This window comes from Vulpes vulpes, chromosome 13 (assembly GCF_048418805.1).
Source record: "Vulpes vulpes isolate BD-2025 chromosome 13, VulVul3, whole genome shotgun sequence".
NCBI classification, from domain to species: domain Eukaryota; kingdom Metazoa; phylum Chordata; class Mammalia; order Carnivora; family Canidae; genus Vulpes; species Vulpes vulpes.
In genome coordinates, this window is record NC_132792.1 from 149838417 (window position 1) to 149863052 (window position 24636).

The 24636-nt window shown below is 42.1% G+C and overlaps 1 protein-coding gene and 1 long non-coding RNA gene across 2 annotated transcripts in view; one reads left to right on the top strand and one right to left on the bottom strand.

The window, feature by feature from the left end:
• Nucleotides 1-4066, bottom strand: part of PPP2R5A (protein phosphatase 2 regulatory subunit B'alpha) — a 64731-nt gene extending 60665 nt beyond the window's left edge. The window contains exon 1 of the mRNA XM_026001077.2: nucleotides 3594-4066. Within this exon, the coding sequence (XP_025856862.2) occupies nucleotides 3594-3792 (199 nt within the window). The 5' untranslated portion in view covers nucleotides 3793-4066. The remainder of the gene's footprint in view (nucleotides 1-3593) is intronic.
• LOC112907157 (uncharacterized) overlaps nucleotides 3279-24636 on the top strand; it is a 39776-nt gene continuing 18418 nt past the window's right edge. Inside the window, exon 1 of the long non-coding RNA XR_011996386.1 lies at nucleotides 3279-3448. This is a non-coding gene — a long non-coding RNA (uncharacterized lncRNA). The remainder of the gene's footprint in view (nucleotides 3449-24636) is intronic.

The following is a 24636-nucleotide window of genomic DNA, read 5'->3' on the forward strand; positions in this document are numbered from 1 at the left end:
GTTCCATACTTATGCTGAAAAATGATATAGTTTCACCTTACTTCACATAAATCATTTCTGAAAACTGGTTAAAAATAGAATCATTCTTGAAGTACACTAGCAAAGTTTACTATTTATATGAGTCCTTCATTAAAAAATATTCTTAATCTGGACTTTCAAATACCAAAGAGAATGGGAACCAACACTGCCTATTTTTAGATACTTTACATTATTTCACTTAATCCCCACAATCCTGAGATATATTATGCCCATTTTACAGATAAGCAAAACAACTCAGAAAGATTAGAAATTTACCTTTGATCCAAGACTGACCTCAATAACCCAACTCTATAACACTGGTTTAAATTTTTATAAAATAGGTTAACAGCAAAAATACTGAAATCATTTGACCTGAGGACCCATATCAGTTGCAATATCACATAAATAGTCACAGGCTTGAAACTAAGCTGTATAAGCCTCTACATTCTCATCAATTAAATGTAAATGAAAAAATAAATAAATAAAATGTAAATGATAACTGGTTTTGCACAGAGTTGCTGGGATGACCCAGTGAAATATAATGTTTGTAAAAACACACCTAGCTATGGCTTGTCATGCAACAGCATGACCTTAATAGGTGTGAAAAAGCAAGGGATATCAAGAATAAGGACTCTCTATTTTTACTCCACCTCTTTGGACTGTTTCACTTATTATATACAATACTGCTTTATAATTGTAGAAAAAAAGTCTGAAACAATTTGTAAATGCTAAGAGTTATATAAATGTAAAGTATCTACTACTTTACTAAATAAATTCTTCCAGAGACTTAAACAAAATAGGTTAAAACAAGCTGGAAAACTTCCCTATTTTGAATAACAGATTTTTTTTAATGTTAAAAGTTTCCTAACTGTTGTTACTAGAGTAAAAGTTTAAGGTAGAAAAATTAAGTCCTATTAACTTAAATTTAAAAACAGGAAAAAAAAAAAAGGTTGATAAAATGCCTCAGTTTTTATTTTCTAGTACATAGTTCTCAGGGGGAGCTTATAGAATTAACATAACAAGAACATTTAAAAATGCTTAGAAAAAAAATTTTTTTAAGCTATACAAATCAGGCAGTTGAATTTTCAGGACCCACATGGCAGGTCCTAATTTTTAAAAAAATCCTTTTAACAAGGCTTTTTTATTAAAAACTTTCTATAACAAAATAGTTTTCTCTGAACATTTTCCCTATTAAAATCCTGCAACCTACTTAGTAAATGATTTTGCACAAATAAACTTCTTATAGTGAAAAAGTTGGATTATTTTGTTAATCCTTACCCATAGTAAGCTTTGAGGAAAATAGCTGGCACCTTTCCAGCTTAGATCCATGTGGACAAAGTGTAACATAAGCAGGTTAGTATAAACACTTGAAAGATCTTGGTTGCCCACAAATATCTGAATCTCTCCACAGGAAGATTATATTTCAGAGCAGGAAGAAAAATTCTCTTTCATACACATACTAAAGGGTTTTCCACTGGTTTTTGTTAAGACCACAAATGGAAAAAACTACTATAGACAGAAAAAAGCACACAACTTTGTGGTATCAAGCACACTGCCAAGTACCATGTGAAGAAACTGGATTTTTTTTAAAAAGCACTTTTCAAGCCTTTTGGCATTTGGAGTATAAGTAGCTCTTATTAGTGGGTAATCCCAGTAAGGGTCTTATTTCCACAATTATATTTGCATAAATTTACCTCGAATACCTAAACTTTCCTTTTAAAGAACACTGTATTTTCATGTTAAATATGCAGAATTAATCTAAAGTTCCAATCTTATTTTTTCTCTACTAGTGACCAAATACTGTAAAAAAAAAAAATTCAATGGCACCTTCAACATGTTGAACTATGCACCATATAATTTAAAAGGATTACTGGCTCTGCGTATTTTTGTCAAGCTTTTAAAAACTGCATTAAAACTCCATCTCCTAACCATGTTTAATATGCAACTATTTTTATTAAATAAAAGTAAATACATTAGTAAGGACAATACTAAGGACCCACAATACCTTACTAAAAAAGCAAATTTAATAAATATGAAAAACACTAGCAGCAAACTTCCGATAATGAGAAATTTCACAATTTAATGGAAAAAAATCAATGACTTAAAAACGTTTTAATTAAGTTTACAACTGAAATCCATGAATAGCAATCCAATGTCCTAACAGGTAAGACGATATTCTTTTATAGCTATGATATCACTCAAGAATTAAAATCTTGGCAATGCCTACCACTGTGGTTTACCAAGGACTATGATATGTAAATTTTAACCATTTTTTGCATGCTGCATGACAAATGATAAATGCAGCCACACACGCTACACGTTTTTTCAATAAAACCTTTCAAAAGCTAGCTGGATTCTGGCTGTGGAGGTCCCTGATTTAGAAGCACCCCCAAGACAGGGCAGTATAGGGTCTGAACGGGGGTTCCAGATCTATCGCAGGTCAACTGCGATTCGATCTGGGGTTTTCTTTAGACTCCTAGCCAGACTCAGGCGAGGTCCAAAGACAAATCAGAACCAGATTATCCTTGAAGGAGGCGAAACGGATCGAAAAATCTCACCACCGATTCTATTTTAGTATGAGCCTTTAATTTCCAGGCCTCGCAAGACAGATGATCTAGATTTCTATCAGGTTTCTTTTGTGCTAAGAGTTGTCTGAAATACCTAGGAGGGTTATCCTCTCGTTCCGAGCGAATTTCTCTCTCACGGAGAAGCGAAGACACGAACACTACAAAATTTAAAGAGAATAACGCACCAAGAATAAACCAGACCACCGGGAAACGTTTTATTAAAAGTCCCCTGAGCCCTTGTGGGAAAAGCACGCGCGCGCCGAGAAGCGCCAAGCTCTCCTGCAGAGCCCCGCGCACGGACTCGGATCTGAACCACGGTCCCCGGGAATCCCCGCTTGGCGAACCCAGTTCCCAATCCGCTGCAAAGCGACTGGATGTATGGACTCTCTTGCAACTTCCCCAACTCCACCGTGTACGTGAATGTATCTAAGTCTGTATCTTCTCCGGCAACGAAGTATCCGGAGTCTCTCTCCACTCTCGGAGTTAACGATACCACGTGAACCTAAGCGACCCAGCAAATAAGGCGCCGCACGAACTAGTCGGGTTTTCACGCCCGTTCCTCAGGAGCGGGTGTGCCCGGCAGCCGAGTCCCCGTCGCGGTCTGCGTCAGGACGGCCCCCAAGGGCGCGCGCCGTGTGACCCTGGGGTCGCTCCCTCCGCGGCCGAGGGGAGCAGAGGCTGCGCGCAGACGCCCGGCTGACTGAGGCGGTAGAGGAATAGTTCCGAGCGTCGGAAGAGCGGAGGAGGGTCTTGGAGGGCAGGGCAGGCTGGAGCCCCCACCCCCCCCCGCGCCGCGCGCCCCGGGCCCGAGTGAAGAGCCACCGGCGGGGGGCTGAGCCGCAGAGCTGCAGGCGCCAGCGCAGGTGAGCGAGCGCGCAGGTGGGCAGGGGGCTGTGGCATCCGCAGCAAACTCTGCAGAGCAAACCTGTTGGATGCGGGCGCCGGGAGGCAACGCGAGGGACGCGACTCCCGCTCCCCCCGCCCCGGGGCGGCCCCCTCGGAGGTTACCTTTGAGCTGGGGCAGGGGGTGCAGCTCCGCCTGGCTGCCCTGGCTGCGGAACTGCGACGAGCCCTGCGAGCGCTTCTGCCTCTGCGCCTTGCGCACCGATTTCCGGGTGAAGCCGTCCACTTTCTCCGAGGCCGAGATGGCGGCGCCGGCAGCCCCCGCCGGCGGCGGCGGCGGCGACGACGACGACGACGACGACATCGCCGCGGCCCTGGCGCCTGGCAGCTCCGGCTGCTGCGTGCAGGGAACGGGCAGCGGCAGGAGGAGGAGGAGGCGGGGGGAGAGGCGCGGGGAGCTCGCGCCCCTCCGCCCCGTCCCCGCGGCCGCGCCGCCCTCCGGCTCCCGGGCGCCGCCGAGCTTCTCCGCGCCGCCCGCCCGCCCGCCGCCGCCGCCTCACGGCCACATCTCAGGGCCGGCGGCTCCTGGTCCCCGCCGCGCGGCCGCCGCCTCCCGGGGCTGACGGAGGCGAGGGCGGGGACGGAGGGGGGTGAAGAAGTTGTTGACTCCGGCGCGGAGGGCGGGTGGAAGAGAGCCCGAAGTTTGGACAACTGAGGCGACGGCGCGGGGGTGCGGACGCCGCGCGCGCCTCGCCCCTCCTCAGCCCCGCGCTGCGGCCGGCCGGCCCCTCAGCGGCCGCTGCCCGCGCTGCCCGCGCAGCCCGCCCTGCCCGCAGCCTCCTCCCGAGGCGCTGCCATCGCGGGGCCCCCCGAGCCGCCGCCGCCGCGGTGCCCGCTCTTCCCTGTCAGCGCCGGACCCTCATCTCCCGGGGCGGTGACCCGCCGCCCGGGCTCTGGGCGCGCACACACTCGCTCCCCGCGGCGCCGCGCGGTCCGAGCGCCCTCCCCCGCGCGCCCTTCCGCCGCCCTCGGAGGAGCCCCGGCGAGCGACCGCGAACAACTTGAGGAGGTGGAGGGCGCACGCAGGGGCGGGGGGCGGGGGCGGGGGCGGGGGCAGGACGCGGGGAGAGTGTGTGCGTGTGCGCGCGGCCGGGGGAGGGGCGGGCGAGGGGTGGGGAAGGAGGAGATCGACGGACAACTTCCGCGGGGTCCCGCCGGCCTCGGACGTTCGGGGAGGGAGTAGGAGGCGGGTAAACATGCCAGTTCTCTCAGCCAATCGCAGGCCTAAGCGGCGGGACCGGGGTGGGGCGTGGCCTCCCGGGCGGGCTCTGAAGCGGGGAGGTTAGGCTGAGGAGTGGGGCGTGGCTGTGTGACGGGCTTCTGCCACAGCCAATCGTAAGTGAGGACGGCGAGCGGCGCGCCGCTGCGTCACAACAGCGCGATGAATTCTCCTGCTAGAAAGGGGAAGTGCCCCGCCTCCGGCGAGCTCCTCCGCGCGCGTGCGCGGCAGCTCGGGGCTCTCATTGCTCTCCCGACAGCCTATGAGAAGACCAGGGAACCGGAGTGGGTAGTTTTAGAGAGCAAAATGGAAGGCCCTTTCCCTTCCCCTGTGCTCCCTGCTGGCCAATGAGGGACTGAAGCGACTGATGGGGTCTGTCTGAGGTCTAGGGCGGGAAAGAGCGCCAGGTGTGTTGCATCACTAAGATGGGTGGAGCAGAAGTCCGGTTGGGGAAGCGGGCGGTGGGGTTAATGGGCGACGGGGCCCCGGGGAGGGCGAGGAGGCCAGTTGGTCCTGTCGGGAGTTGGGCCCTGGATTTCTGGGCGGGCCCTGGGGCCTCCACTGGCCCTAAATCGCGTAATTGGTACTTGGCCGAGTAAAGGTGTAGCTAGGTGTAGCTCTTGAGGGGTTCGGGCTCGGTGGCTCCAAGAACTGTTCTCGCGCCTAGTGCGGGCCGCGTAGCACCTTCTGCTTCAAAGAATCCCCCCTGTCCACACCGTCCAAGAAGAGGTTTCTCGTGCCCTGGCGTCCCATTCGTTTTCACCTCTTCTTGCGCCGGAGGTCTTCAGCTTCTCCCACGGAACGAGTGCAGATTGCATGATCCGTGGCTTGTGGATTTGGGGGCTTGCTCTTTACTCTCATCGTGGTCTCTTCCTTGGAGATTCCGCCTAGATTTGAAACCTCTTTTTTTTTTTTTAACATTTATTTATTTATTCATGATAGACATAGAGAGAGAGAGAGGCAGGGACACAGGAGGGAGAAGCAGGCTCCATGCAGCAAGGAGCCCAACGTGGGACTCGATCCAGGGACTCCAGGATCCCGCCCTGGGCCAAAGGCAGGCGCTAAACCGCTGAGCCACCCGGGGATCCCCAGATTTGAAACCTCTTAAAGACCACCATGGTCACCATATATGTGTGTGTACGTGCAGTGCTTTGCGTATCGTGTTTAATAAAAATAAGTGAGTTGATTTGTATGAGAAGTACACACAGGGAACCAAATGTTCTTTCTCCAACCTATTATAAGACTAGTACTAAACGCTAGTACTAAACGGAATTCGTGAATTGAGCTAGTACTAAACGGAATTCGTGAATTGAGTTGTCATGTATGTAAAATGGATAAGCACCTACAGAGTGGAAGAAGTCTTAGAAAACCTTTAAGCCTAAATGTAAGCCTAGAAAAGTTGTAAGAATGAAATACGTAAGCGCAACGGTCTCTCCCTTTGGCTTAGGGGTTTTGCACTTGGGGGGCCCAGATCTCGGTTCCTTCTCTGAGGAGCTCCAGACATTTTCCTTTCCACTTGGTAAAAATAGGTGCCATGTGTTTAAGCAAAAGTGGCCTGATGCCTACGTACAGAAGATTTCAGCTTGGGGGGTAGGAAGTTGGATTCTAGATCGAGAACTAAATCGCTTCAAAATTCTTTCCTCATATTCAAGAGTGGTGAAAATGTATCCAACTCTCCTAGTCAAGGAGGTTCAAATCTCAGCAGCCAGTTTTGACAATCATGTCAAGCTCCAGACCATATTGAATCTACCTTCACAAACATTCAGACCAGGCCTTCTCACAATTTGCGCAATTGGCTCCAAACATACTTCAGAGCTTTGAACTTCCCTGCCAGATCGGTCTTTTAAAACTCCATTCACATCTTATTCATATGTTTGAAGAAAGAGTCCAAATTTAAGGCTCTCTTCAAGCTAACTCCTAACTACCTCTTAAGATATAAATCCCACCATGTCCCTACACAAACTCTTTTTTCAGGTCAGACACATCATTCCATATACTGATCCCCTAGAAGTAGTTATATTCCCTTGACCTGCCCTCCACCCCCACCCCCGCAACCCTGTGGTCTTTACTCTTACAACATCATGAAGTAATCTTTCTCCATCTGATTGAAACCTATCTTTTTTTCAAACCTCAGCTCAATCCCTATCTTTTATGAAGCCATTTATGGTCATCTGGCCGGAAGTGATGTCTCACTTCTTTACATTGCCCAAGCATTTATTGTCTGCATCACCCACATGGCCTGTCCTCACGTACTGTTGGAGATGGCACTATGCTCTTCCTCCTCTAAGAGCTTGTAAACACCAAGAGATCAAGAATTTAGTCTTTCTATCCCTCCATATTCCCAGTTGAGCCCAGGACAGACATATAGTACATAACCTAATTTTTAGTTCTCAAGAGCAGGGTTAATGAAAGTGTGGTCATTTGATCACCTGCATCAGAATCTTCTGAGGTACTTATTTAAAATGCAGATTCCAGAGTGCCTGGGTGGCTCAGTTGGTTAAGTGTCCCATCTGACTCTTGATTTCGCCTCAGGTCATGATCTCAGGCTCCTGTGGTGGGCTCCACGCTCAGCTCTTCCTCTCTCAATCTGTCCCTCCTTCCATGCATGTGCTCCCTCTCTCTCTCATAAATAAAATCTTTAAAATAAAATAAAATAAAATAAAATAAAATAAAATAAATAAAATAAAATAAAATAAAATAAAATAAAATAAATAAAATAAAATAAAATAAAATAAAATAAAATAAAATATAGATTCCTGGATTTGGTCCCAGACGCACAGAATGAGAACTGATGGGAAAAGCACTGAGAAATCCATAAGCTCCCTAGATTTATCCACATGGATGTTTGAAACTACTATTCTCTGGATATTACTTTAAAGGGTTGTAAATGTCCAGAAGTCAGAGGTAGTATAATTAATGATAAAGAGAATTTATGTAGTATACGAAGGGGAAATAAATAGCAGAAAGCAAACCAATAAAGTTAAAAATTCATCCTGAAATATGATAATGGATACTGGAAAATAACAGAATAGATGGGAAATAGATAACAGAAACTAGTTGTTGAGATATGTGGAACCAGCAAAGATCTCAAGGCTTTCCCAAATGGCCCCTTGGGGAAGAATTTTGAGCACAATTTTAAAGAAAGAGTGAGTCAAAATCTGAAAAGAGAGAAGGATAACATTCCATCTTGGGGGAGATGGGAAGAACAATAGCCCGAGAATTGGAAGGCCTGACTCTATTATTTACCAATAGTATGATCCTGCCAAGTCACTCACTCTCTCAAGAGCCTTAGTTTCCACATGTGTACATCAGGAAAAAAATTAGGTGAATAATCTTCCTTATGGGGTTGGCATGATTTTTAAATGTGACCCATGAAAGAAAATACTTGGGAAAGCAAAAACTATTCACATGATAATTTTATACACACATGATTTTTCATGCACTGTCATGAATAAATAAGCTATCTGGGTCCTAAACAGAGATTTGGTCACTAAGAGTCATCTATCAGGAAACTGCAATCGCAGTACTAATCTATTTGAGCCTCTGATGCAAGAAAAGTGTTGATGATGTTTCCATGCCATAGACCTCCTGCCTCTTCCCATCTGTGAAGACCCTTGGCAGACACTGATTCAGAGGCCAAGGCTTCATCACTGGCAAATTCTTTGGATTGGTTTGTCCTCACATGACTTGACTTCCTTAGTCCATAAACATAAGTACAGTTACTGATCTCGTTCTTGTATTCATAATGCCTAGCTTGCTGAGGAAAATGAGCAATTCATGAAACAACAACATCCACAATAGCAGAATCATGGTTCTTTAATAGTTTTAAAGAGTGCATCAAAGAGAGTGTTCTTTCCAAATCACTGTGAAATTCTCTAAAACGTACCCAAGCAAGGTTTTGGCTGTCAACATTCTCCTTCCTTAAGAGCCATGATTCCCAAACTGTGCTCTAACAGAACACCAGACAAATGTGCTTTATCTGCAGAATCAACTAGAGACAGTGTTTTCCAAATTTACAAAAATAAAAATTTGTCCTATATACTTTTCTTAAAAATTTCATTCTCATAAAAAATAGTGAAAGGGACTAAAGGGGAAAGGAGAGAAAATGAGTGGGAAATATCAGAAAATGAGGGACTCCTAACTCTGGGAAATGAACAAGGGGTAGTTGGAAAGGGAGGTAGGCGGGTGGTTGGGGTGACTGGGTGACGGGCACTGAGGGGGGCACTTGACAGGATGAGCACTGGGTGATATGCTATATGTTGGCAAATTGAACTCCAAAAAAAAAATTTCATTTGCACTACCACTTTAATGGAAACTATCAAGAAGGTATCCGATTTGTCATAAAAATGTTGGTTTTTATTTTTATTTTTTAAAGATTTTATTTATTCATGAGAAACACGGAGAGAGAGGGAGAGACACAGGCAGAGGGAGAAGCAGGCACCATGCCAGGAGCCCGATGTGGGACTCGATCCCAGAACTCCAGAATCACGCTCTGAGCCAAAGGCAGACGCTCAACCGCTGAGCCACCCAGTTTTCCCAAAAATGTTGATTTTTAATACCTCCTTTTTTGTGTAAATACACTTATTATTTAAAATTTAGAAGGAGTAAAAGGGTCGGAAAAAGTCTTGCTCCCATCCCTGTCTCACAACATCCAGTTCTCCTCCTCAGAGGTAGCTATCAGATTCTTACATGTGCTTTTTTTCAGAGATATGTTTACTTCCTTAAGATTTCATAAACTCACATTTTAAGAAGCTCATGATTGTAGGTGTTTCACACTGTTCCAGACTTCAGTGAGCCTTCTAGAGTTCTTACAGGTTTATGCATATTCATTCATTCATTCATTCATTCATTATTTTATTTATTAATTCACTCATGTAACATATTTATATTTGCATGTTCTGCACCAACAGAATTAGAAAGCTGAAGGCATCTCAATGGCTGATCAGTACAGGTTTGGTTAATTGATACATGACTCTAGGTAGACCAAGAAGGTCCTTCTCACATGCTGCAAACTAGTCCAAGTTGGAAAGTCCTTTTTAATATATATCTTACAGGAGACTTTTGTTTCTATGTACAATGAGATTGTCTAATAACTTACTATGCAAGTTGTTATAGCTTCTTGAAATTTGATTTTCATAAACTAAACTCAGCACTTCTCTAAAATTTTTCAAGGACTCTAGTTCTGTGTTGTCTTTCTGGCCCTTGTGCAAGCACAAGTGCTCACTGAGATGATTAGAATTCCTGCAATTTTCAGGAAGGGTCCTTTGTTATCAGGGCAAGATCAGTCATGGTTTTCAGTTGCCACTACTTTTGCTTTTTAATTATAAATTGTTTCTAGTCAAGCTTATCATTATTAAATCAGTTCATTGTAGTCTGTTATACAGGCTATTGTGTTGGTCAACCAGAAGTTTAGACAAGGCCAGTGGCAGTAGAGATGGATTAAATTGGAGATCTACCTTAGAAGAAGAGTACATAGGAGTACATAGGACTTGCAGAAGGTATTATTAATCTCCCAAAACATGCTGATAAACTTACATGTTATGATTATCATGGAATCTCTCTTCCATAGCTGTGAGGTCTTTTGGTTCATCTAAACAGGCTTTAATCATAAATGCCTGATGTACCCAGACCTTTATCTGTATAGATGAGGAACCAGGATAGAATTTGAAGGGACTCAGCTCATGCCATATCCTCTTGTCCTTGCAGAATGTGACTAAAAAAAAAACCTGTTGTTGGCAAACTCTCCACACTTTAATTCAACCCTGAAAGCATTTTTCAAGTGCCTGCTAGGTACCAGGCAATATGCGAGACACTAAGAATGGAAAGATAAATAAAGCATGGACCTTACAATTTAGTGAGGAGGGGCAACATAAACAAATGATCAAAGACTACATCATAAGTGTTTCTTATGGTGTTGTGTGAAAACAGTGAAAAGAAGATCCGAGTTTGTTTTGGGAGCGGGGACCAGAGAAAATTTAACAGAAAAAGTAATGTTTGAAGTGAATCTTAAAACAGTTTTCGTATGGATAAGACAAACAACAACAACAAAAACTTGCCATTCAATAAATTAGCTTCCCCACATTTCTTTATCACTAAGAAGGTTTTCATATCTCCACCAATGAATTTACTTATTTCACACAATATGTTGCCAAGAAGACATTCCAGTGCAACAGAATCAACTATGCCACACCTTGTGTCAGAATTTGACCTGGAGGTGGATAGTTAAAGAAAAAGCAGAGATTAAATTCAACACGACTGCCCTCTGAATATATTTGGCAAAGCAATGATTATAAAAATACTATATGGTTTCTTAATGTTCCACTCATATGTGAATTTTATATAAATCTATAAATGGTTTTCCCTTTGTATCCACCTGAAAAAAGCGTCTAGGTTTTGAGACAGTCCCTATCTTAAAATATCTAGCTCCTACATGTCAGCAATATGTTTTCTCTTATTGGCTTGCTATTTGGGATCCCACTTGCAAAAACAACCAATTTGAAAAATTCAGTAAGTTGATATTATTTCTTCAGTGTCAGGTGATGCCTATGATTTAAAGCAGCAATATTAATAGTATAGGATTTTCAGGTATTACATTGAACTGGAAATGCCCCAGTATTTTCAGATCCTAAGCTTCGACTTCTATACCAAAGGATATAGCTTAAACACACACACACACACACACACACACACACACACACATCTGTGGCCATGGATAAGTGTGTTTAACTAACACCTGCTATATTGTAGGTAACATTCTCATGAAGAATCCAGCAAAAAGAGATCAAACAAGATCCTCTCTTAAAGTCTCTCTTATCTGTGTGACACTCCTCTCTGGTCCCCTGAGAGTTTGGTCCTAGTGACTCTTGTCATGTTCAGGAGCAATTTTTTGTATCCCAGCATCTCTGGGGTCCTCTGTTCTTCTTTTGTAAAAATCAGTGGATATTCAAATTATTTTTATTCACTCTATACAGAGTCATTCACACACACAAAAAGATACTGAATAGATTGGACTGTCATGACCATAATATTGCCTAGCACTGTAACAATTTAGTATATGTGAAACTACGTAGTCCCATTACCAAGAAAAAAATGAGATTATTGAGAGATATAATAGTGCTCAATATTTCCCATTCATTCAAACAATACCCATTAACTTCCTATAATGTGTCTGTCCATTCCAGATCCTTGGAGAATAGCCATGGATGAGACAAAACCTGTCTGCATGGAACTCACCATCAGTGGGGAAAGCTCATATTAATTAATGCTCAATTATGAAAACAAAGCAGAGAATATGCACCAGAAGAAACATCATGTAATTGAATACACAGATGTACACAGCTGTTTAGCTAACCAACAGGGTGACCAACTGGTCCTGGTTTACTAGGGACTTTCCAAGTTCTAACACTGAAAGTCCCTTGTCCCAGGAGCCACCTAAGTCCTGGGTAAACCAGGACAGTTGGTCACCCTATAAACCAAACAAGCAATGACATCTATTTATTAGGCCTATCATGAGCCAAGGCTCATGGCTAAATATTATGGTCTCAACTCTAAGGGAGCATGAGCCCTTAGGGGAAGAGATGATGCATGTATCCAGGAAAAGATAACTTTTCATTCAGGACAATATTTCATGAGAGCGGAGACCATAAGCTCTGAGAGCTCATAGATGGTGTTTGTGTTGAGGAAGAGATGGAGTTTAAGCTGGACCTGGAAGGTTGGGCATAATTATATAAGTGAGTGTCTGTCAACTCAAAATGTCCAACTTATTTTTTTTTCGGTCCACAGCCACATCAATATTTATTCTGCAAGTCCGGGTCCCCCCCTCCCCAAAAATGTCCAACTTATTATTCCCACCTCTACCTCCCCTCTCTGTCACTACTTGGTTTACCATCTACCAGTCAGTCAAGGAAGGAGTGATATGAAGGCATGCATGGGGAAGCAGAGGCAGATACAGGGGAAGTTAGATGTGTTGGCTAAAGAAGGTGATTTCTGGAGGAGTGGTGGGGAGAAAGCTAGAAAAGCTACATTGATTCACTCGGCAAACATTCAGCACTTATTTTTGGCTATTTTCTGGTCTAGGTTATGGGAATAGAAAGGGGGGGAAACCACAGGCTTTTTTTTCCTCAGAGATTCTGGCAAGGGAAAGAAAACCAGAAACCAAAAACCCCCACAAATGAGCATAGATGATCCAATTAATACTATGACAGAGGTAAGCAACAGAGGAGAAGTGCAGAGTCTATGGGGTGGGAAGCAAGAAAAGCTTTCTAGAGTACAAGGTTCTAGACTTGAGAACTGAAGAACTATAAGGAGTTAGGACAAGAAAGGGAAACATTATAAGAAGTTAGAGTAGAATAGGTAAAGTGCAGAGCCTTGGGAGAAGGGGATACACCAGGAAGCTGAAGGGAATTTGGTATGAGCCTTCTACAGTGGGCAGAAGATGAGGGCAAAGCAAGTCATGAAGGGTCTTGTGTGCAGTTATTGGACTCTGTTCTCAAGTCAGTTGGGATATACTGAAGGGCTTTTAAAAAGCGAGTGTCACAATCACAAATACATTCTAGGAAAATTACATTGTTGGCAGTGTAGAGGATAAATTGATTACAGAAGGCCAGGCCAGAGATAGGTAGACCAGCAGGCCAGAAGAGGAATACTGAGAACTTGAAAAGGTTTGTGAGGTAGGATGGAAAGTTCAGTCTTAGGAGTTATTGTAAGTAAAGGAAATAGCGATCTACTGGGGAGTAGGGGTGGGGAGGTAAGGAACAGAGAGGAGAAAAGAATGCCTCATGGGTATCTGGATTGAGTAACAGGTGTACAGCAATGCCATTTAGTGAGACAAAGAGGGGAGGAATATAACAGGACATTATAAGTTGGACATTGATTTTGAAAGATATGCAGTGAGCAGCTGGATAGTGCCGTCTGGAAGGAAAGAGATGTAGCTGAACATAGAGATCTGAGAGTCATCAGTAAACAGATAATAGATGAGCTCTAAGAATACCCTTGTTGTTCTGAGCAGAGTGTGTAGCCTAAGAATGAAGGAGGGTGAAAAAAAGCCCAGGGTACCCATATTTGAGAAAGCTGCAGAGAAAGAAGGTAGCATCCACTGATGACATGTTAACAGGTTTGGGCTGTATCCTGAGGTCAGTGGGGAAAATGAAGAATGTTTGAAGAATAGATGTCATGCTGAAAGTAGTATTTTCACCCAAAATACTGGGAAGTGGAAGCCAAAGAGATTGGTTGCAGGTGAGAACAGGTGTCCAGGTGATAAAGACCTGCCTGAGTGGTACTAAGCAGTTTGTCAACATCACCTGTGAAACTTACTCAGACTACAGTGTAACTTTGAAAAAATTCACAGGTGACAATCCAACCTTCCCCCCCACTGCCACCAACCCTGTTCATACCCTGTCCTCCATCCCCTGATGATCATGGGCTTAAATGAAAAATGGCATTGGGAATAGATGTGAGAGACATTACAAAAGATACACTGGAAAAAGTTGATTAAAGGGAGTTGGCAAGTCAAAGGGAAGAGTAATGAATGATGGCAAAGTTTTGACTTGGGTGGCCAGATGATCGGGGACCTCAATCAAAAAGTCCAAAGGCTAAGCCAGTTTTCTTTTGTGGGAGGGGGAAGAAAAGAATATCAGAGGAAGGCAGGAAAGAGGAAGCAAAGATGAATCTGAGGCTACATATGTTGAATTAACAGAGTTTTTTTAAGGTCGTCGGGGCTGGAGACCTGAGACTTTATTTTTAAAAAGAGGTGATGACATGTTGTATATTAATTTGGGGAAAGATGATGATTAGCCTGGGCTGACAGCCTGGAGTAGGCCAGGGCAAAGAAAGAAATTACACAAACAACATGAGCTTCTTTTTCCTCTGTTAGAAAAAAAAAATTAATGACAGAAACAAATGGGTAAAAGATGTGTAGCCTGTCAAGTGCTTCAGTAGATTCCAGTGTCAAATGATCAGTGGGATGGCACAAGAGAGAACCAGGGCCCAGTGCAGCCTCTTGCATCGGCTGCGGCAATGGGCCAAAGATCAGGAACGAGGCATCCCTCACTATTCACAAAGAGAGCTCAGTCATGCCTCCAAAAACACCATATGTGCACACATGTGCAATGTGCGCACACAAACACACACTCACCCACTTGCTTGTGTCCTTCACACAAAACTAATCTCTTTACAATGCTTGTGTCCTTCACACAAAACTAATCTCTTCACAATGCCTTTATAGGGGAAGCAAAAAATCTATCTAATGACTGAGGATTTCCTTCCAGTTTCAAGCAAGGCCTATGTAAGATTTCCCAGCTTCTTGACTGGCTAAGGCCTTTTCTTGGCCTCAGTAGCTAAGACCCACTCATTCACATTGAATTATAGTGATTGTATTTCCCAGCTTACTTTGGGCCAAGGATATGGGATCAGACAGGAGAATAACTGTAACCTGGGTAAGATAAGATTCCAGTCCTCACACATGTTGGACTCCATATTTCAACATGAATTGAGTATTAGTCTTCAAAAGAGAGAAAGTACTACATTAATTCATGATTTATAGTGTCATTTCCTTCTGTATGCTAAGAACTATATGCCATATGCTAGAAAAATAAAGGTGAGGAGGACAAAGCTTTTGTTCTCTTGGAGTTTACAGTTTCATGAAGAAGAAGTCAAACACAGAGAGTCACAGTATAAGCTAAGCTAAGAAATGCACAAATAAAATGCAATTAGAACTAAAAGAGGAAAAGGGTTACCTGGCTGGCACAGTCAGTTAAGCGTCCAGTTAAGTTGGCTTTGGCTCAAGTCATGATCTCATGGACATGGGATCGAGCCCCACATCAGGCTCCATACTCAGATTGGGAGTCTGCTTGAAGATTCTCTCCCTCTCTCCCTCCCCCCACTCTCTCTCACTCTCTAAAATAAATAACTAAATCTTAAAAAAAAAAAAACAACTAAAAGAAGAAAGATGATCCGATAGGGAATGAAGAACACATAAGAAGGAGGAGTGGGCCATTTAAAATTAACCTTGAAGAATGCATAAAATTTCAATGGATAGATATGGAGAGGAAAGGTAGAGAACTACTCAGGTGGGGAAGAGCATGAGCAAGGTTGCTAAGAGGAGAATATGTGTGGCATATTTGGAGAACAGGAAGTAGATTAATTTGGCTGGTGTATAGCAAAGTAATAAGAGATAAAGTAGAACACAGGTTGGGGGCCTACTACAGGGGACTTTGAATGCCAGGGTAAGGAGTTTGTATTTAATCCTCAGTAGTGAGAAGCTGTTGATAGCAGGGCAGTGATTGACCAGACCTGGATATAATATGTTTAGCCTCCAGCTGTTAGAGAAATGAAGGGAGGAGAGGCTGCAAGCAAAGAGAAATATTAGACTTAATTGGGAATAATTAAGACCCACCCACCCAGCAGTGAACTGCAAGATAGACTGGATAGGGAAAAGAATGGAGTTCCAAATCCAGTTCTGAGATGACTATCATCCAGAAATAAGTTATAGTGAGAAGGAGATCAAACAAACAAATAAATATTTTTTAAAGGAAGAAGCCTAGAGATCCTATTCTAGCCTCCTTTATTCTCATGAGTTTTTCTCCTTGCTCTGCAATATGTTGGTACTTCCCATATTCAGGTTCTCCAGACGGCCCATCTCTTCTCCTTTATTACCTTTCTGTATTTGTATCTTCTAGGCTGGTTTCTACTTTCTTACATTACAAGTTGTACAGTTACCTCCAACTTACAGATCTTTCCCTTGCCTCCCTGAACTAGCACCTTTAGGTATTGGTCCATTCAGAAAATCACTCCATTGTTGAAAAAACTCAGAGTAAAATTTCTGAATTTCGTGTTTTTAATTCCTACGAATTTTTTTTATATATTTAAAATGCTATTTATTGTTTAGAAATATATATATAGTTTTGTGTGCATGTGTGTGTACACATATAACTCTATATAAATATACTATCTAGGTACCCCTAAACAATAAATACTGTTTTATGTGTTTTTTAAGCTCCATTCATTAATTCATCCAGAGTTATAGCTTTTTGAGCTTCTCTTTCTGGACACAGTAGATAAAACAAAGAGACATTCAATGGAACTCTATTTACCAGGAGCTGAAAGATCTCCTGGAATTATCTTAAGGGACCAAGGAGCAAATACACCTTCATGACCCAATATACAGCCTTGGTCATCTTGGGGAAAGAGCAATTCTGGCTGAAGCAAGGTTTGGTCTTTGGTTCTAGTTCCTGAACACATGGCAGAAATCAGGGGAGAAAAGAAGGTTACAAGGAAGAACTAACTGTACAACTACTACTGATGCTACCGCCACCGCAACTGATCATAATCAGATCTGTCCCACATACCCGTTATGAGCACTGTGGTGTTTTTCAAAGCATTCTTACTCAAAGTAAACGTAGTTGTTCCTGTTTTTTAGATGAAGAAACTAAGGCCACAAAGACCGTCTTTCTCCTGAACACGGACCCTCATTCTAAGTGTTAGTGAACATCTCCACTTGGAGAGTCCACAGTCGTGTGCATGGAGCCTGCTTCTCCCTCTGCCTGTGTCTCTGCCTCTCTCTCTCTCTCTCTCTCTCTCTCTCTGTGACTATCATAAATAAAAATAAAAATTTAAAAAAAAAGAATCAGGGTTTGAATTATAGCTCCAATTCTGCTGAGAGGCAAGAGCTGTGTTGTCCAATATGATAGCCACTAGTTACTTTTGACTATTCAATACTGGAAATGTGGCTGGTATGACTGAGGAACTGAATTTAAAATTTTATTTAATTTTAATTAAATCAAATTGTAATTTAAAACCTAGAGCAAGGGGATCCCTGGGTGGCTCAGCGGTTTGGTGCCTGCCTTTGGCCCAGGGCGCAATCCTGGAGTCCCGGGATCGAGTCCCACGTCAGGCTCCCGGCATGGAGCCTGCTTCTCCCTCTGCCTGTGTCTCTGCCTCTCTCTCTCTCTGTCTATGATAAATAAATAAATAAATCTTTAATAAATAAATAAATAAATAAATAAATAAATAAATAAATCCTAGAGCAAGCACTTTGGAGCACCTGGATGGCTCAGTGGTTGACCGTCTGCCTTTGGCTCAGGTTGTGATCCCCAGGTCCTGGGATCGAGTCCCACACCAGGTTCCCTGCAGGGAGCCTGCTTCTCCCTCTGCCTGTGCCTCTGCTTCTCTCTCTCTGTCTCTCATGAATAAATAAATAAAATCTTAAATAATAAAACCTGAAGCACTCTAAATCATTTTGCCATTAAACACATTGCAGAAGATATTGTTATATTGTGTAAGTGTCAGGCACATGCATACACATAAACACACCTCTTATCTAACTGATATCAATGGATTGACTGGTTTGAATAATTTTTTTGCACACCAGTGTAATATTAAAATGTTTTTTGAATAATTTATGTAGACAATGCAAGTTACGATGATACCTATGTAAATCATAATTGGTAATAAAATTGAAATACTTGATTTTAATTTTGATATAAGAAATTATGTTTCTGGTTTAAAACAATAAGTATGGAAAATTTTTCTTTATTTTTTTGTTAAAAAAATTTTTTTGAATTTTTATCTATTTATGATAGTCACACAGAGAGAGAGAGAGAGGCAGAGACATAGGCAGAGGGAGAAGCAGGCTCCATGCACCGGGAGCCCAACGTGGGATTCGATCCCGGGTCTCCAGGATCGCGCCCTGGGCCAAAGGCAGGCGCCAAACCACTGCACCACCCAGGGATCCCTGGAAAATTTTTCATACTTAAAGTGCAAGCATACTACTGATGCAGGATTGAATAGAGATGAAGAAGCTAGGGTGTACTCTAAATAAGTCACTAAAGACAAAAGAGACTGGAAGAAGGCATGTCGCAAATTTCACAGTTAACGACAATAGCAATTTGCTGCAGCAAAGCAAAGTGAAAAAGCTGTTTGCTTGTAAGAAGTAATTTTAAAGATAATAAAGTGGGCAATATTAGGAGATAGTTTCAGCCAACACAGTGAATTTGCTAAAATGTTTCCTCTCAACAGTCAAAAGAGAATCAATATTGGTGCCTGAAATTACAATTCAATGTCCAACAAATAATTTTAAAACGATGTTTAAAAGATTTTATTTTGTTTATTAGAGAGAGAGAGTACAAGCAGGGGGATCCGCAGAGGGATAGGGAGAAGCGGACTCCCTGCTGAGTGTGGAGCCCGCTCCATGGGGCTCAATCCCAGGACCCTGAGATCATGACCTGAGCCAAAGGCAGATGCTTAACCAGCTGAGCCACTCAGGCACCCCTAAAAACCATTTTTAGCAGGATTCGAACTTCTAACTTTGGCAGCTATAAGATGACTTAGATTCTTGCATACACAAAAAAATCCTTTTTACATGAAGAGATAATAAAATTCAGTTATGAAAATTTTGTTGAAAAAGTATTTTTTAAAAGGTAAAACAGACGTTTTACAAAAAAAGTAAAAGCTCTTCAATTAAGTCTCTAAACAATTGCCTATTGGATACAAAATCTTTCTACTGTATTGAACTTCAATTGATTTAAGGTGTGAAACATGGCAAGAGGTTTCTTTAGTGTTGGAAAAATCATGCAATATAAGAGATACCGTCCACTTAATACTTTGGATATGTTTTGCCTCAAAAGATTTTCAAATTTACTTGAAAAAAAAGTCTTATTTCACAGCTTAAAAACTGAACACATTGTGTAGATAAGGTTGAGTTATTTCTATCTGTCAAAGAGAAACTTCATCTTGGTATGAAAACATAGTTTCTATCATAGTAATGTGTTCCCCAACCATGTAGTCAAAAGTTTGGATTTACTGAATTGTTAATGTAAGAAACTGATCTTTCTTCTATTGCTTCATTCTTTTTATATGATACATACTGGAGACATTTGTGTTTAGTTTTCTGGATAGTGTTATGGTTATAGTAGTTAAAATTGTTCCATTAATGTACAAATGCTATGAATTATCAGCTTGTGGAACTGTAGAAATAGAAAATAAAGGTAATGATCTTGTTCTTTTCCAAAGCTCATTGGTTGAGTAAGGGAGGGCCTTTATAAAGATTTATCATACTGTTAACTCAAATTGAAGATTTTCTGGAAGTGAAAGGACTACCTGCCAAACATTCAATAATCAAAGACAAAAAGATAGTAGTTTGATTTATATTTCCTTACTGAATAACACATTGGATATGAATGAGCTAAATTTGAAGTTCCAAGGAAGGAAAAATGTATTTGCTAGAAGGTACAGCAATTTATGATGAAATGGAAAATTTTCATAATAACAACAATTTAACCCATTTTTCTAACATGAGTTAATATACAGAAAGTTTTCATTGTAAGCAAGAGAATTATGTAAATTAATTTTAAAAACTAAAAAATATGAACCTTCCACTATTATTTATGAATTTATACTTGCTTTTAGTTTATGTAGTACTCTGATTTCAATGTTAACACTACTGAGGTGACACAAGAGTTAGTGAATTATTCCAGCTTAAACAATTTTGAAACACAGGATTTGCTTCAAAGTCAGATTATTTCTTCTAAAATACAAGAACCAGTTTTGACAAATATTAAAAGAATGATTTTTAGAATTGCAAATATTAAAAGAATGATTTTTAGAATTCAACTTAGTTATTGAAAAAGTTTTAAGTTTGGGGAAAACTTGGGTATGTAAATCTACTTTTTCAGCTATAAATTATGTGAAATATAAATATGGATCAAATATTTCTGATGCAAATTTAGCATTTGAATTGAAATGTACTCTAAGTTGAAAAATACATGCTGGATTTAGAAGATTTCACATAAAAATGTGAAAACTATAATGAGACGTTATTGATTACATTGTTGAAATGTTAATATTTTAGAGTTGTTTGGTTAAATATATGTATTATTAAAATTAACCAATTTTACCTCTTCCTTTTTACCTTTTCATGCGGCTACTAGAACATTTAAACTTACACGTGTGGCTCACATTTGTAGTGTGTATTTTTTTTTAACACTCCAGTTTTATTGAGCTGAAATTCATGTACAACCTTGTATCATGATATTTCTATGGACATTTCGGCATTAGAGGTTTCAGAACCTGGACTCTGAAACTCGACAGCCTGAATTTAAGTGTAGTCCAGACACTTCTAGTTGTGTACCTTGGGCAAATTTGCTTCAGTGTTTTTCCATCTCAAAATGAGAACAATGGGGCACCTGGGTGGCTCAGTCGATTAAGCATCTGATTTTGGCTCAGGTCATGACCTCAGGTCCTGGGATTGAGCCCCACATCAGCCCACCTGATCAATGGGGAGTCTGCTCATCCCTCTCCCTTTGCCCCTCACCCTACTCTCTTTCAAATAAATAAATAAAATCCTTTTAAAAAATGAGGATAATAATAGTTCTTACCTAAAGGGGTGGTTATAAGAATACTGGGAAATTGTGTCTGGCATGTGTGAAATAGCTGTTGCTGTTGTCATTCTTATGATTATCTATTAACTCTGTGACCTTGAAAGTTCCTTAACCATAATTTACTAAAATCTAAAATAGTGACAACAGCATCTACATCACAAGATGTCCTCCTGAACTAATGAGATATCATATGTAAAACTGCTCGACAGGAGGTAGGTGACCACCAAGTGCTTGCTGAATCTTCAGATCTTGGCTGGCATTCAGAAGTCTCTGTAATCTGGCTCAGCTCACCATTCTTAAATTCAACAGTGTGTGTGTGAAAGCAGTTGCAAACCATTAGGTGCCCTTGAGTTCTTAAACATCATTCTTATTTTTTGCCACCATGAAACCCCTGCTCCGAATATTTGTTCCCTAAACTAGCCTTTCTTGGGGCCTCCCTAATTCTATCCTTTTATCATCTAGACTGAAGGCCCTCAGTGTGGACTCCACCCCCAGTATGATTTCTCTCTCTCTCTCTCTCTCTCTCTCTCCTCTAAATTCCTGAAATATTTGCCACCCATTGTGTATATTTGGCATTTAATCATATACTACCTTGTATTGTTGTTTAGTGTAATCATGGTTATCTCTCTGGTCAGGTTAGAGTGAATGTTTTATAATTTGTGAATTCCCCCAATAGCACATGATAACTGTTCAAGAAACATTTGGTCAATAAGTGGGAGCTATTGGAAAAATTAGGGGGAATAGAGAGTTCTGACTGGGGAGATCCATGTATCTTCTACAAAGAACAAAGAGTACACCGAAGAGAGGAAGTTTTAAGCAAAACTTTGAGATAAGCATGAAATGGCCAGCCAGAACTGATATGGGAAGTGAGAAGGGTGGAGAGGGTAGGACAGAGCAAAGTGGGCATCCATCCAAAGGACAGTCCTATAACTCAGGACACAGCTGCTTCTTCCTACAGTCCATCCAACAGCTATTTCTTTCTCTTTTTTTAAAAGATTTATTTGTTTATTTGAGAGAGAGAGAAAGAGCACACAGAGGGAGAGAGGAAGAGGGAGAAGCAGACTCCTCATTGAGCAGGGAGCCTGATGCAGGGCCGATCTCAGGACCCTGGAATCATGACCTGAGCTGAAGGCAGATGCTTAACCGCCTGAGCCACCCAGACACCCTCCAACAGCTATTTCTAACCACTCTGATTTTAGAAAGAGACACAAGGTCTCATCCCAGTCAGTTCCCTTGCTGATGTCAGATGGTTTATTCCCAGAGCTTTCTTCCTCTCGTTCTGGGAGCATTCTCCACACATGGGTTTTTAAGATGTTTGGAAATCTTTCCCTCTGTGTTAGTTTTGCTGACCACCTGAAAGTGCATGAGTTCAGGTGACCTTCTCTCCTCTGCACTCACAAATCCCCCCTGGGCATTCTATCAGAAGACACCTTCCTGCCCGGGTCATTGTAGAATCCAAACACAGTGCCTATCCTATAACAGGCACCCCATAACCACTGGATGAACTAATGTTACATGGTTGATTCCTGTTTGGGCCACAGTGGAGGAAAAATACAGTTAATGTAGAGAGAAAAAAGGCTGTTGTTCAACATGACTCATGGATATAACTCTCAACACAAGGTTCAAGTTTATTTTGCATTTGTGATGCTCTAAGGTGAGGGTAAACTGGCAAAGGGAAAGGGAGGCTGCCTGGTGGGAGTCAGGAAAGGCATGATTCAGGTCTTAACACTAACTTCAGTATGAGTTTGGGCACTAACCCATTTGGATTTGAAAAATGCAGAGGTGCTGTCTCATGTCAAACTGCTGTTATTCTACAGAAATACCATTGCCATTAGGTATGATGCACTAATGACAATCATACCTGGAAGGGGATGGACACTTCCCAGGGAAAAGGGCCACTAACCACTTGGCTTGGGGAAGTAGGACATCTCCGATCTGGTTATCTTGGCTACCAGGCTCAGGGACCTGTGACTAACAGAGGCCAGCTCACAGGGGAGGCATTGAGCTGTCTTCATCACTTGCTCATGCGCTCTCCATCCTCCCAGGTACAACCAGTCTCTTTCTCTCTCTTTCTTTCTCACTTTATTCCCAGCCCCCAAGCTGAAATCTGATTACGTAATTAAGTCCTCAGTAAGTGTTCTCCAATGCTGATTTTTAATGAAGTTGGCCAATGCTGCTTCCTGTTTTGAAAGACACAAACCCATTTAAAAAGCTAGTCCGTGCGCCCAATACCCACTGCTTCTTAGAAACCAAATGGGCATTTTAGCCATGGGTTTAGAGGAAGAATAATCATATGTAAATAGGTTAAAGTTCTCACAGAAGACAGTAGTGTTAAAAAGAGAAATGCTGGTAGCAGGATAGGATTGTGATACAAAAACTAGTACTGGTCTTTCTCTGTCTCTCTGTCTCTGTCTCTGTCTCTGTCTCTCTCTCTAGTGTATCCTACCTACTCTCAGATTGTTCTGGGCTAATACCATTAAAGATCATGAATATGACGACTCCTAGAGCCAGCTTTCTTTCATGGGATTTTGGAATGGCACGTAAGAGATATCTCTGTGAGAACTTTGAAGGCACCTTCCTAGCAAATCACTTCTCAGTCTCCTGAGTACTTTTGGAGACCACCTTTGGATGAATTCTAGAAATTCATATAGAGGCCTTCAAGCTCGACACCAGGTCTGCTCGTGTTCCTTAGTACAAGTAGAATCAGGCTGCCCTCCCCAATCTTCTCCGTATGCACACTGAATAGTACAAGAGGACAAGAGAGAGAAACTTTGTAAGAGTGAGGGTTTGGGGAGAAATGGTGGGCATTTGGGAAGATGTTGTCATTATTTTCCATAAGCTCTTCTGTTTTCTCACCCTAGATCCATGACTGCTGACTGCTGAAGGATTAAACTCTAACACTATGATTTCCCTACTCAAACTCTTTCATCTCCAGGTTTTTGCCACTGCATCCTTGGTTTGCCATTCAAATTCCAACCTGCCTCCTGCCTGTGCCTTTAAATTCATTTCTCAACAACATTCCCTGCCCCACCTCTCTCCTTTCAGTGCCCCTGCCACGCTGAACTCTCCCTGGGAATGCTCTTTCCCACCTTTTTCGCCTTCCATCTTCTGCTTATGCTTTAAGATAAGTCAGGTGCTGCCATCCCTGATACCCCCCTTGAGCTTGGTCTTCCTCCTCTGTTAGCTCTGAGCACCCAGGCAGATGTCCATCATGGTCTTCATGACAGGGTCCTCTATCACCTCTTTGCTTTACTGTTTCCTAACTAAACTGGGCCATAAGCTCTTCGAAAGGAAGACTATGTATTAACTATCATTGTATTTCTGGCATCTTGTACAAATGCCACTCATTTATAGAAGATCAATAAATGTTCAACTAGTTGATTAGGTATAGATTGGGGCTAGAACTATCCCAACCAACTAGCGTTGGCATGGTGCCATAGAATTCAGCTGGCTTTGTTTCTAGTTCTCTCCGCACAAACTGAAGCTCCTTGGGCACTCTCTAACCTAGGCCCTTCTCCACATAGACTCCCACTATTCTCTCCATCTAGACTTGGAC